Source organism: Canis lupus, chromosome 15 (genome assembly GCF_048164855.1).
Source record: "Canis lupus baileyi chromosome 15, mCanLup2.hap1, whole genome shotgun sequence".
Lineage (NCBI taxonomy): Eukaryota > Metazoa > Chordata > Mammalia > Carnivora > Canidae > Canis > Canis lupus.
Window position 1 is genome coordinate 13,742,066 of NC_132852.1, and position 14,558 is coordinate 13,756,623.

Genomic DNA, 14,558 nt, shown 5'->3' on the forward strand with positions numbered 1-14,558 from the left:
TAGCCTGAAATCTCAGGAGCATCTATGTGTGTAATTTGTAAAAATTACAAATCCTTGCAAGAGTCTCAATTACCTAACTGGCGTGATTCTCAATGCCATCTTATAGGATTCTTTGCATTTTCAGAAACCAGTTCTCAAAAATGGTAAGGAAATAGTTGAGTATCCAAAATCATCATATACATTGGGTTGGGATTCAATTCTTTATCCTGCGTGTACTACGTATGTGTGACATCTTCTAGATTTAACTGTGAAATTATTCTTTTTTCTCTATTGCAGCCGACTGTCTTGACCCTGGATGTTCCAATCACGGTGTTTGTATCCACGGGGAATGTCACTGCAGTCCCGGGTGGGGTGGCAGCAATTGCGAACTGGTGAAGACCATGTGTCCAGACCAGTGCTCTGGTCACGGAACGTATCTTCAAGAGAGTGGCTCCTGTACCTGTGACCCTAACTGGACTGGCCCAGACTGCTCAAATGGTAAGGTGCATCAGTGCAGTGTGATCGAATACTTAATATTATGTAGCTGAAGATTAAGATATCTTAATTTTTAAAAACACACTTATTGAATTTAGTGTAGATTGTATTGAAGTTATGATTTATAGAAATGAGTGTTAAAAGTAATGAAATTCTATTGCCTGATAAGAAGAAATCGGCTTTGTCAATTTGTCATTAACATTTCTCCCTTAGTCGCATGGTAAAAAAAATACTATTTCATTTGTGTAAAGAACTCCATCTTCTTACCTCTCCAAGGCCTGTGTAGAGCTTGGGGATTTAAGCACATTATCTCATAAACAGAGAAGCTCAATTAAAAAATAATTTGACAACATAAGGCTAAACATGATCACGGCAAAGAGTATACATATATAGATATTATGATGTGCATAATGGTCCAACACTGATTTTTTTTTTAATTATAACAGTATTATTATCATAAAAATGGCAGGTAGTAATTTTTTTTCAGTCAGTCGGTCTGTTATTGAGCAACAGCTATGTGCATGCATGGCATGGTGATGAGTCCTGAAGGGATAAAAAATAATGAATTCTTCTTACCCTCTCGGATAGTGGCTTTCAAATTTTTTACCATAACCCACAGCCTTAAACAGTTTTACATTGTGACCCTACTGTATATAATACACTCGCATAACTGAAACAAAGCTTTACAAATTGGTACACACAAGATGCTTTTCTCCAAGGATGTCCTGTTTTTTTGTTAATGCTGGTTGTATCCCATGAATTAATTCCATGACCACATTAGTGCCACAGTGTGAAAAGGTACTGTTCTAATCTGGATGATTACAGTTTAATTGGGCAGATGAGGTCAAATGCACCCGAAATACTTGGAAACCAATACATCCCAGTTTAATATTTTATTGGATATTACATGGAATAATATGCTAAATACAGTCAACATTCAGAGGAGTGCCCTGCCTTGATGCACACTGGAAGTTTTCAAGGAGATTTTGGTTAACATTTGTCACCTTCTTTCAAGATGGTAGTTAGTGTGGGGATGGGAGGAGGTATTTTTCGACTAGGGGAACAGTATGAGAAAGTACTTCATAGCATAGACTCTGAGATCAGATGCTTGGGTTCACACCCAACCTCCACTACTTAATAGCTGCGTAAACTTAGGCAGACTACGGTATGCTTTAGTTTACCCATCTGTTAAATGGAGTTAACCGAGACATGCTTTACAGAGATACTTTGGCAAGTGCTTGAATTAACATCTATAAAGTACAAGGCTTAGTCCAGAATCCATTCCAAATAGAGCTGCCACCTCCACTGCTATGACTGTTACTACTACTACGACAACTACCATTAGCAAAGATCCAACTATGAGATTATTGTTCTACACGTGGGAGAGTAAAGGAAAGATATTCGGAGGTAAAGGCTGGGTTGGGCCCCATTATGAGGGACGCAGCTTAGAAATGATGGTTCAGACAATGGAGAATACACTTGTCCTGACAATGTGCGCCCACCAGTGTGATGAGAGCAGTATGTGAGAACTCCCCAATCGATTATGTGTCAGAGAGCACGACTAGTTGGAATTTGATGGCCGGAAGGCAAGTTTGAGAGCTTTCCCAGAGTGTGAAGTGCTGAGAGCGTGAATTCATTTGGAGTTTGTAGAAATGAAGAGGATAAATCAGAGGGCCGTTTTAAAGGAGAACTAGACGGAGCCTGCAGAAGAGACAGTACAGAGTTGGTGCGGAGAGCCGAACGTCTGCAGCAGGGTGGGCTGGGGCAGTGGTCATGTCTTTGGGAAGGAGTGAGGAGTGAGGCCGGATGCAGGGGAGGCGATGGGGAGAGAGGGGGGAAGGCAAAGGGCCAGGTCTTGTTAACACTGTTGAGTCAATAAAAACAAAGGCTTGGCTGCAGGGAAGCCCACACTGATTGCCTTCTTCTCTGAAGCCCTGTTTATAACTGAGTGGTTCAGAGCAGGCGATCTGGAGATGAAGGGCCTGGGTTCAGGTCTAGCGCTGGCTATTCCCTACATCTGTAATGTCAAATCAGCTCTTTAAAATGCTTCTCTGCACCTCAGTTTCTTTCCCTGTAACATGTGGATGATAAGAGCAGTACCCTATACAATCATCAGAAAGTGGAAATGAGTTAATAAGTGAAAAGCACTTAGAACAGTGCCTGATACATGGCAGGTACTTGGTAAGTGGTACCCATTAATAGAAGTGGTGATGGTCATAGTCGTGGTGGTAGCGTTCCAAAGGCGATCTTAGCCTTTAGAGTTTGTCATCTTCATTCTTCATTGATTCAGGGGAGCGTCCCCAGGAAAGTACTACTTGGCTACGGTTCCCCCAGTAGTGAAATTTATGAAATGCAAATTATCTCATCTGTTAGTATAACCTAATGGCATTAACCTAAGAGAAATCCCACTAAGGCAGTGAATTCACATGCTTATTTTAAAGGAGAAAAAAAAAAGACTAGTAATTTTTACAAATCTCTCTTTCCTGGCACTTTGAGAAATTTGGATGACATGAATTACCAGCAGCATGACCGATTTCTGTGCCATTCTTCACCGACTGCAGACAATCCTGGAAGCTCACACTAAAGATAGTTTTGTACAGGATAAATTGTGATATTGATGAAAAACTTCTGTTGACGCCTCAAGTAGATATCCTAGGTAAAGGGACAAAAGGACAATGATGCACTCTTTTCCCTACATAGTCACTCTCATTTCCCCTCCCCCCTCTTTTTCTCCTTCCTCCCTCCTCTCTCCCTCCCTACTACTACATCCCTCCTACTCCCTTGGCTCCCTTCCCTCCTCCCTCATCCTCAACCTCCTACCTTCTCTTCCTTCCTTTTCCTCTGCCTCCCTCATCTTTTGGCCATACATTTTTGGAAGCAGACAGGTTGATGTTCCTTACAGCTTCATAGAAACATGAGTTGATTCACATAGCTTGGAGGACCAGAAACTGGTTAGAAAATTCACGATCACAAGAGCAATTAACATGTACAGGACAAATGAGAGCGAAAACATAAACTGCGGGTGGGATTATAGAGGACCTTGAATGGCCCCACGAAAGAGTTCTAGGAAATCATCACCCAACATTATCAAGCATAGGTGCGAGGCATTATTTAAATAACACATTAGCTTGTTTTGTCCTCCGTTCTTAAAAAATGTATTTTATAGTCACAAGAATCAAAATAGGCATTTAATTATTTCTGTTGAGTTTTTATTTCCCTTTCTGGCTTCCGTACTAAAAAAATGCATCCCACCAAAAAAATCCAATTAAAGTTTATAGATATAATTATTTTTATAGTAAAGCTACTTGGTTCAGGTCTCCTATGCCTTCATCAGTAAAATAAGCATAATAATACTAGCTATAAAATAATACTGGTTTGAAATATTGCCATTCTAATTTGTCTCCCACAATTATCAGAGTAGGAAAGAAATAATGAAAAGCCCTTTTTGTTTCATATAATGTTATTTAATACATCACCTGAATCATTTTATAAAGGATCCTTTGTAATTGATACTGTAGCTCAAAAGATAATTCAGCCCTGGGGCATCTGGCTGGCACAGTCAGGGTAGCATGCAACTCTTGATCTCAGGGTTGTGAGTTCAAGCCCCCTGATGGATGTAAAGATTACTTTTAAAAATTTAAAAATAAAATAAAATTTAAAAAGATGATTCAGTTGTCTTCATAAAATGATACTGCCATGCAGCCCCGGTGGCACAGCGGTTTGGCGCCGCCTGCAGCCCAGGGTGTGATCCTGGAGACCCGGGATCGAGTCCCACGTCAGGCTCCCCGCATGGAGCCTGCTTCTCCCTCTGCCTGTGTCTCTGCCTCATTCTCTCTGTGTGTCTCTCATGAATAAAACAAATAAAATCTTTTAAAAAATGGTACTGCCATGAATGACAGAAAAGACAAAAAGGTATAGATGTTAATTAAAAGATTAAACTGGCTGCCAAAATCACCTATCATTATTTTACATATTTAGACTGATTTTCTACATGCTAATATAATTATTTTGCCAGCTGAAAATCTAATTTTACCTGTATACAAAATGACTGCTTAGACGTAGTGAGTGAAGATCTTAATCCTATTCATCTTTCTACCCCCAATGCAAAGCAGAAAACCATATATTAAACTCTCAATATATAGAGTTGAAAAATTAATACAGTACTTTTTTTTTTTTTGGAAGAGACTAACCACAGGAAACAAAGACTTTATTAAACTTTGCAATTAGCTACAAAAAGACAGAAAACTTACCTAGAATTTTTAGTAAGGAGATCAAATATGCATATATTCATCCTCTGAAAATATCCTGGTTCTTGTGCCTGAAATGTATCTGCACGTTGCACAGCTGTCCTTGGAAGTTTACAAAAACATTGTTGGTAACTTACATCTGTGGTTGAAGAAACTTTCAGCATTATTGGGAATTTCTAACTAACTAAATCCTAAAGCAAAACACTTTACAAAGCTACTTCTTTTGTTGTTGTAGAAATGACCTTCAAATATCTAAATTCAATAAGAGTAGACTCTATACCTGCAGAAACATTTGGTTAAGCTGCTAAAAGAGAAGAAATGAATTCTTTTCATCAGAAAGTTTATAGGTTTGAAAGCAACAGAGCTTTCCTCTATCTTCATCAGCAGTTTGTCCATTAATTAGCCCTTCAATTCCACTTCAATTAAATTAACTCTAATTAATAAGTTCATTACAAAGATTGACGCACCTTGCTCAAAGCTAGTGTGCTAAATGCTGATAAACACCTTCACCCTAATGAAAAATTGATTAGATTGAATAAAAGGGGTACCTCAGAAAGAAACCTCTCTCTTCTGGAGCTGAGTTGACGTTCTGTTCGTCTGAAGTTAATCACCATCTTAGATCTCTTAATCAAAAATTTAATTCAAACGAGATGGAAAATGTAGCATGAAAAAACATATATCACTCTCTTCCAGTTAATAGTCCTGCCTGTTGTTTATAAGAAATGTTATAACTCTCACAGTTGCCTCCATTGGGTGTTTAAAATTCTGTAGGACTTTGAGAGAGAATTATGGTGTCTGAGAAATGTAACTTGAGCAGTAAGTAGAAAAACAGGGGCATGTGACTATATCAACAGTTACTGGTTTTTGGTTTTTTGGTTTTTTTTTTTCATTTAAAAATAAGGCTATAGTTCATTTTCTACTTGTTAGAAATGATTTAGGGTTTTTATTCGGCATTTTTATTTTTGCAAGAAAACTGAAACAAAGCTCTGGTCTTACAATCATAGAAAAAAGAGGTAGTTGATTTTATTTAATAACTTTATATGTAAAAAGCAAACTACAAAATATCCTTCAGAGTTTTCTTTCTGTGTGTGTCAATCTTAATGAAGGTTTTAAAGAAAAAAATTATTTTAGACCCTTAAGTTCTTAAAAATCAAACCTATTAGGGTTTTGAAATCCTTTGGCCACTTGGTCTCCCTTTAGTTTGCTCCAGTACCTGAAAAACCTACTTTTTCCAATGACAGTGGCTGTAGTTACATAAATTTTCAAACTGATTTTCTACTATTGTTATCTGTCCACAGTACAAATTTACTGGATAGGAAAAAAAAACAGTTTCTTTTCTTTAACCAGCATGTGTATGTGTCAGAAGTGAGCCCAAGTGCATACTACAAAAGATTCTTTTAAATAAAAGTTTCTGAAATTTAAATAGAAATTTAAACATTAGGATTAGAAATCACCCCCTTTGCAATTCTTGCTAGACGGGTGAAGCCCAACTCCTGTTAAATACCAGACATGCCAGTCGGAGAAGGACAAACATTATATGGTTTCATTCGTTTGGGGAATATAAAAAATAGTGAAAGGGAATAAAGTGGAAAGGAGAGAAAATGAGTGGGAAATATCAGTGGGGGAGACAGAACATGAGAGACTCCTAGCTCTGGGAAACGAACAAGGGGAGGCGGGTGGGGGGTTGGGGGTGACTGGGTGACGGGCACTGAGGAGGGCACCTGACAGTATGAGCACTGGGTGTTATGCTATCTGTTGGCAAATCGAACTCCAATGCCAAAAAAAAACCCCTGCATAGGGACACCTGGCTGGCTCAGTTGGAAAAGCATGTTACACTTACTTGATCTTAGGGCCATGAGTTCAAGTCCCACATTGAGTGTAGAGGTTACTTAAATAAATAAAAAACTTTAAAAAATAATAATAAATTAAATAAATACAGGCATACATACCAGCCATGCTTAGGCACTGAAATATTTTATTAATTTTATATGCACTTGATGTATGTGCCTGGACCGGTGCATGTGCCAAAAGATACTCTCAGATACACTTCGTGTGTGCTTTCCTCTGGTTATGGATCACGGGTCCTGTTCGGTTAGAAGCCTCGTGGACACACACACACACACACACACACACACACTCTCTAGGGAGTTACAGCAAAATCCTCCTGTGTGTTTTATGCACAATGACAGCAGCTTATGCAATTACATGACCAAGGGAAAACGCCCCCTCTGCCATGTAGAATTCTTCCTGGCCGGTGCAGAAATGTGCTGCGTGGAGAGATACTTTGCATGTGTCAATGTTTTTGTGGTTCTGAGCTGGAAGAGGTCGGCCCTGCCTCATTCTCGGTCTCTCTCCCTCCTCCCCGCTCCCTTGCCGCCCGCTCCGCTTGCTCCCTTCGGCGCAGAAATCTGCTCGGTGGACTGCGGCTCGCACGGAGTGTGCATGGGAGGAAGCTGTCGCTGCGAGGAGGGCTGGACCGGCGCCGCCTGCAGCCAGCGAGCCTGCCACCCGCGCTGCGCCGAGCACGGCACCTGCAAGGACGGCAAGTGCGAATGCAGCCAGGGCTGGAACGGAGAGCACTGCACCATCGGTAGGCCCCGCCCCCGGCCGCCCTGCCCCGCCCCCCGGGGAGGGGGGAGGGGGAGAGGAGGGAGGGGGAGGGAGGGGAGGGGGAGGAGAGGAGGGGAGGGGGAAAGGGAGGAGAGGAGGGGGAGACGAGGGAGGAGGGAGGGGAGGACGAGGAGAGGGAGGGGGAGGACAGATGGGGAGAGGGAGGGGAGGAAGGAGAGGGGAGGGAGAGGAGGGAGGGAAGGATAGGGAGGAGGAGGAAGGGGGAGAGGAGGGAGAGGGGAGGGGGAGGAGGAGAGGAGAGGAGGGAGGGGGGAGGACAGAGGAGAGGAGAGGGAGGAGGAGGAGAGGAGGGAGGAGAAGAGGGGAGGAGGGAGGGGAGGAGGGGGAGGAGGGAGGGGAGGAGGAGGAAGGAGGGGGAGGTGCAGAGGGAGCACCCGGGTTGCTGGCTGTTTTCCACCTCGCCCCCTACTGCCCCCCCACCTTGGAATTAATTTCGTTAATTTTCCACTCGTCTTTCTGAAAATGGAATTGCTTTTTCAAATAAGGCCCATCGTGTTGCAGAGGCAGCTCGCTTCCTCTCAGAGCGCCTGTCACAAGTATGAAGTGTCAGAATTTTGTACCCCCCCCCCCCCCCCCCGTGATGATGGCTACAAAAACGGACTCACCCGAAGATGATTTCATTTCCTTCTTATAAACACACTTTCGTGGGATAGTATTTTGCCGTTGCGTGACAGCAATTTATTTATTTATTTATTTATTATTACCTTAAAAGAGATGTCAAATATGGGGCCTTTCGGGGGAGCGTCCAGAAATTTCCATCACCACACATCTTAGCACCTGTCGGTATAGTGGAGTCTTTCAAAAAGAGGTTGGACTTCTTACAGCTTTATTTTGGAGTAGCACAAGGAACAAAGTAGAAGAAAATGCACACAAGTCTAGATGTTCTTAGAGTTCTGTGCTAACCCTTCTTCAAATATGATCATGTTCCCAAAACTCAGTAGGTTAAATAAAGCAAACAGGTGTTTAAGATCAAAATGTTGGTACATAAATGGTAGTTAGCATGGGTACAAGCATCCAGAACACACATAGTACTGTCTTTTCTGGGTACTTAGTGCCTTTGCTTTTTACCATTTGAGTCACAGAAGTTAAAATATTTATTTAAAAAATATAACAAATGTAAGTAGTAAACGTCCACCTTACTTCAGTGAAAGTATACAATTATATACAATGTTATGAATGACATTGTCCTACAAAAATTTCATAATTTGGGGTATGTTGTTTTATATCCATAGAATATAAGTTGATAAAGCTGTTGGAGGGAGTCTCGGTATCTTAAAAGATTTCTTCTTCCAGGGCAGCTCTAAGCATTATGTACTTTACTTTCTTGCTTACAGGAATTGGCTAGCTAGGAAATTTTTCACTGGAAAGTTGAAATCACGGACATTTTATAAACTGTTGCAGTCTTTACAGAAGCTCAAGTGAGATTCTTTCCAATCTTACTGACGTTCCTCTCATCTGTTTTAAGGGTGGTGATCCCCCCACACCCACATGTGATGATCCACAGAAGGGCTCACAAAACTCAAGGCACTTGTGCTCATGACTGTAATAGATAAAGGGGAAAGACCCATCTGGTGGTATCTGGAGAAATCTATGCACAGGCTTGCTGTGTTGTGTTGTGTTCTTTCTCTCCCACCAAGGCAGGTCACATGGAGCATGTACTTTTCTCCAGCAGTGAACTATACCAGAATGTGTGCAAGGAACACTTGCTCTGCTGAGGGACACCCATTTGAGACTGAGAGGTTTTTATTAGGGCTGCTCTAAGAGGTAGCCTCTGTCAGCCACAACCACCAAAATTCACGATTCTCAGAAGAGATTCTCCTGGTAGGCAAAATCACCTCATCATTGTAGAGAACATTCAGTTCTCCAGATGCCAGCCAAAGGCCAGCCCTGCAGACTTCTACAGGTCAGGCCTGGAAGCATCCTTAGGGTCTCACCTGTGGAATGTGAGTTACCTTACTTCCGGGAAGCATAGTTCCCAGTCAGGAAAACTGCAAGTACACATATTCATGGCACTTGCAGAGCGCTCATCCCCATGATTTTGATAGGGCTTTCCCCTCCTCTACTCTTTAAGAGAGGCTTCTAGGGCAATGGCTGCCTGTTGTTTACGTGAACTACATTTGTGAACTACATTAAAGCCACAAAAGTTGACAACCACAATTTACACAAATCTGTGGACATACAGAGGATAATGCATTACCCCTGAGACTAAATAGCTCCATACCCCAAATCCCAGAATGCCCACATACCAGAAGCGGGGCAGGAAAAATAGACCTTGAAACATGCTCCATCAAATTTTATGACCCCACCACCCCCATACCCATCAGAAGTGAATTGATTCTAGCTGGAGGGGAAATGTTAAATATTTGACCATGTGTATCCTAGGAAGTATGGCAAACACGTGAATGTATAGCTTGGAAAGCCAAGAAGTGTACTATAACGTTTTCAACATATGCAAATTTAACTTGCCAACCAGCAGTTACTAAATAAATCAGTCTATGGGGGTCCTCACTGACTGTGGCAATAGTACATGTTTAGTTTCCCATGGATGAGCTGTTCTTGAACAGCTTTGCAGTTTTCTGGGTGCACACAGGATGTTTGTCAGTAGCAGGTCTTTTTTGTATAGTTTGACATTCTTCGCTGTGGTTGTTAACAATTCCATTTTCTATTTTTTTTTTATTTTATTTTGTTGCTCTTATACTCCATATGAGTAACAATGTGGAAATAAAGGACCTGCTTCATTTGAAAATGAATCTTTTAAAAGACATAGAGACCCTCACATCACTCTTTGGCTCTTTTATACTATTAGAGCTACTTATTCCCAGTTTTGGCTTGCAAGGATCCAATTATTTTTTTCCACCTATTTACTACCTATGTATGTGTCCACAGTGGAGAAGGGGCCGTTTAAAAAGAGGCCTTTGTGAGCCACTCATTTAAACAACCCAAGAAACTACAGTATATTTTCCCATTTGGGATTGTTACTGTTCTGTGCATTTCCTCTCCATTTCAACACTTATACATCTGGCTGAAAGAAGCTGCCACTTTATGAACGAATACTCATAAATCAGCAAGATTTTTTTTTCTTTCTCCATATTATGTGCCATCTCATTGAATACAAACAGGGAGGTTAATTGAAAGAGAGATGGAGGAGAAATTAAACAGTTAGAAGCAAACAAAAGTCACCAGTAGAAAGCAAAGAATATTCTTCATTAGTCATCATACTGTCTTCATAAACTGTTCATGCTTTCATAAAACCATAGGCATTTTGATAGTAAAATAGGCTATGAATTTAGAGTATTCACCAAACACCCTATGTACCTGAAAAGATTCCATCTTGATAGTTTTATTAATGTGTTCATATTTTCCTCTCATTATGAATCATGCGTTCAGCAAATTGGGCATATTAATTGTCAGATTCATTGTCCCAAGTCCTTCTCCTTTCTGGGGTTAGACTTTTTTTTTTTTTTTTTTAATTTATGATAGTCACACACAGAGAGAGAGAGAGAGAGGTAGAGACACAGGCAAGGGGAGAAGCAGGCTCCATGCACCGGGAGCCGACGTGGGACTCGATCCCGGGTCTCCAGGATCACGCCCCAGGCCAAAGGCAGGTGCCAAACCGCTGCGCCACCCAGGGATCCCATGGGGTTAGACTTTAATTAGCAGTGCATGCAGATGAAAAATACAACAAAGGGAAATCTACCTTTTTTTTTGTTTTGTTTTTAGGGGAGGGAAGAAAGGGGAACAGGCAAGAAGGAGAGGGAGAGAGAGTATCTCAAGCAGGTTCTATGCCCAAAGTAGAGCCCCAGTGTAGGGCTCAGTCTCACGACCCTGAGATCATGACCTGAGCCCAAATCAGGGTTTGGACATTTAAACAACTGAGCCATGCAGGCACCCCAAAGGAAATCTACTTTCAGTGATATTATGATTAAAATAAATATTTCTCCCTTCCTCCTCAAAAAATGTTTGATTGTTGGACCCTTCAAAAATAAAGAGAAGTTAGTTATATGACTGAACCTCCACCGATAACCAACAGTAATTATTGCTACCATAGTTTAATAATAACAGCACTGGTATAGATACTCAACTACTATAATGTCATCATCCTTTGTACGTGACCATTCCACAGGAAGATCAAATGATTATCACACTCACGTTCCTATTTTTGTTTCTCATGAGATAGGAAAGATGTAGGAGTGTTTAGAGGACCCAGAAGCAAGTTAGAACATATTAAATATAATTAAGTAGTTCATAAACAGGAGTTGACATAATTGGAATATTGTGTGTCTGTCTCTGCATAAACAACCCAAACAGTTCTATATCGATCAAGCTCAGATCTTTGAACTGGGAAATACTTGTCTTGGCCCAATTCAGTAATTTCACATTAATATATTTAACTGAAACCAGAATCTATAACCACATAAAGGCAACTCAGTTGCTTTGACTCTTCCTATTTGACTCTTCCTATGCTTCTTGCTTAGAAAGATGGGAAGACGGCCCTCTGGTCTGTGGCTGGAGTTAATTGGCCATGGAAGCAATAAAGATGCCACACCAACCTCTGCTAAACAGATGTTTGGAGACAATCTACAGCTTTTGAGTGCAATACAGCTAAATACGCTGGTGAATGATAGATCCTAAGCTACCATGTTTTGAGTGTTACTAACCTGTAGCTTCCCCAAGAATTATTCTTTGTAGCAGTTGCTGAAAAGAAATTGCCCCTACAGCCATCCCTATATATCTGAGAACACTGGAGGGTATAGATGAGAATGTGACCTGAAAGGGTAAGTGGAACAGGGGTGAGGCCTGGGTGACACATTTCATAGCTGTCCACCATAGAGAATTCCTAGAAAGATACGGAAGGCTCAGATCTGTCTATAGATGGGTGAACTGTCTCCTGGAGGCTGACTGGGATTTCCCATTTCCCCACAGACAGAAATGGAGAAAATGGGCTTAGACCGTTCAAATGTTGATTAGATAGAATGAAGAACCTCAGCGTGGAAGACATATTTAAATCCTGGAACAAGATCCCAAAGAAATGTTTTAATCTCGATTCCTAGAAGCTTTAGCAATACTATAATTATCTAGTTGTGGAACACTAGGGGTTTTTGTCTGTTGTTTTTTTTTTTTTTTAAGATTTTTTATTTATTTATTCATAGAGACAGAGAGAGAGAGAGAGAGAGAGGCAGGGACACAGGCAGAGGGAGAAGCAGGCATCATACAGAGAGCCTGATGTGGGACTCGATCCCGGGTCTCCAGGATCTCTCCCTGGGCTGCAGGCGGCACTAAACCGCTGCGCCACAGGGGGCTGCCCTGTCTGTTGTTTTTGTTAGTTTGGGGAGTATTTTTAAGGGAGGAATTCTATTTACCTTTTTTCTATCCATGAAGTCTCTTGAGTAGTGTCCCTATCTGAAGGACCCCTGGAGGTCTCTTACAATTCTAAAATTTATTGATGATTTCTGCCTTATTTAGAAAATTATGAGATTTACTCAAGAGATTCCCTTTTTATTCTGTTTCATTTAGCTTTTGATTTTTCCTGTGGCATTTGCACACCTCCATTACCTTCCATTTGTGAATTTCTTTCATTGTGCATTAAGCAATTACTGATCATCTCATCTGTCACATTTTAATACTCCTTACACAAGTTAGTGGTAACATAAATGAGAAAAAGTATGGGCTCTCAAATGAAAAAGAAGATATATATTCAAATCAGCTCTGTAATTTATCCGCTTATATCTTAACTGTTGGGTTTTTATTTTCCCAAATATAAGATGGCTATAATAATACGTATCATAGGTGATTTTGAAGCAGAAAACTCTAATGTTTAAGAGGTTTTGGGTAAGAAAAAAAAAAGAGGAAGAAGAAAGGAAGAAAAAAGGAGCTTTTGGAATTTGAATCATGGCCACACCATTATTTATGTAGTGTGTTGTCAATAGTGAGTTCCGTTCCCCCGTTGTGGTTCGTGAGTTGAACCAAGAAAGAATTTAGAGCCCAACTCTTCAGCAAGCAAGGGTTAAATGGCAGTTTAAGAAAAAGTACACTCTCAGATGAAAGAGCTGGTAGTCCCAGAGGTGGCAGCTATAGTGGGGGTCAGGGTTGTCTTTCTTTTTTATGTTTGAATAGTTTATAGGTCATAGCTAGAGTGATTCGTGATGTAGGAAAAGACGTTAGGGTTCAAAGCCCATGGTCAAGAAAGAATTCTTGAGAGTCTTTGGTGCAAAAAGATGGTTTTATTAAAGCATGGGGACAAGACCCGGGGGCAGAAAGAGCTGCCTTGGGGTCATGAGGAGCAGCCAATGATATACTTTCAAGTTGGAAGGGGATTAGGGACAGCGTAAATCTCCGGGGAATTTTGGACAAATGGTTTGCAGGATCTTGAGGGGGCTGGCTATCGTTGGGGAAACATCATTTGTTACCATGTTAATAAAACCTTAGTCATGAGACTCTTCAGATGCATATCAGTGGGCCATATGCTTCAGGGATGATTGCCAACACATATCTTGGGAGGTTTAGAGTTAAAGGAAATTTCTAAAGGAATTTTTATATGTTAAAGTAGACTTACAAGACCCTGGGGATTGGGCTAAGATTGCCTTTTGCCCTTAGCTGAGTATTAACATCGAGGTAATTGAGTTCCTAGAGAAATGTCACTGTGCCTATTTCAAGGAAGTGTCACTGAGCAGTAGGTAGTAAGGAAATTTAATAATGTTTCTCCTGCCTTCATTTCCTACATCAGTTCCTAACTAGGGCCGTACAGCCAGTCTTGTAAGGAACTCCTCCTACTGATCGGTCAGAAGGGAGAGTTTTTGGCCCTCTATGGTCCTTGTCAGAACTGTCATGGCGGCCTTCCTTCATGGGGGTAATGGTGTCAGAACTGTAGGGTAGTGGTCAAAGCGGAGAAAGCATGCCTGTCCCCTGGGGTTTGTCCTGGTAGGCTGGAACTTGGTTTCCTTAGAAAACCATTTGTTCCCTGCTTTATTTAACTAACTGCCCAGTCTATCATGTGTCCTTGGGCAAGTCATTTAACCTCTTTGAGTATGTTTCCCCTTATATAAATATTATGTACCCCATAGGGTTGTTAGAATCAAGTGCACAACTATAGTGTAAGTCACTTGTGGAAGTGTGTAGCAAAAAGTGTCCAATACATGAGAGTTCTTAGAAATATAAATGAGCAAACAGGACAAACAGCAACCGAGACAATGTTTTGGGTGCTAAAAC

General features: G+C 41.1%; 1 protein-coding gene across 11 annotated transcripts in view; it reads left to right on the forward strand.

The window, feature by feature from the left end:
* TENM3 (teneurin transmembrane protein 3) overlaps window positions 1-14,558 on the forward strand; it is a 604,956-nt gene that overhangs the window by 492,510 nt on the left and 97,888 nt on the right. For all 11 annotated transcript variants that reach the window (XM_072775885.1, XM_072775884.1, XM_072775886.1 and 8 more), the window contains 2 exons: window positions 277-477; window positions 7,126-7,311. In XM_072775885.1, coding sequence (XP_072631986.1) covers window positions 277-477; window positions 7,126-7,311 — 387 coding nt within the window. The remainder of the gene's footprint in view (window positions 1-276; window positions 478-7,125; window positions 7,312-14,558) is intronic.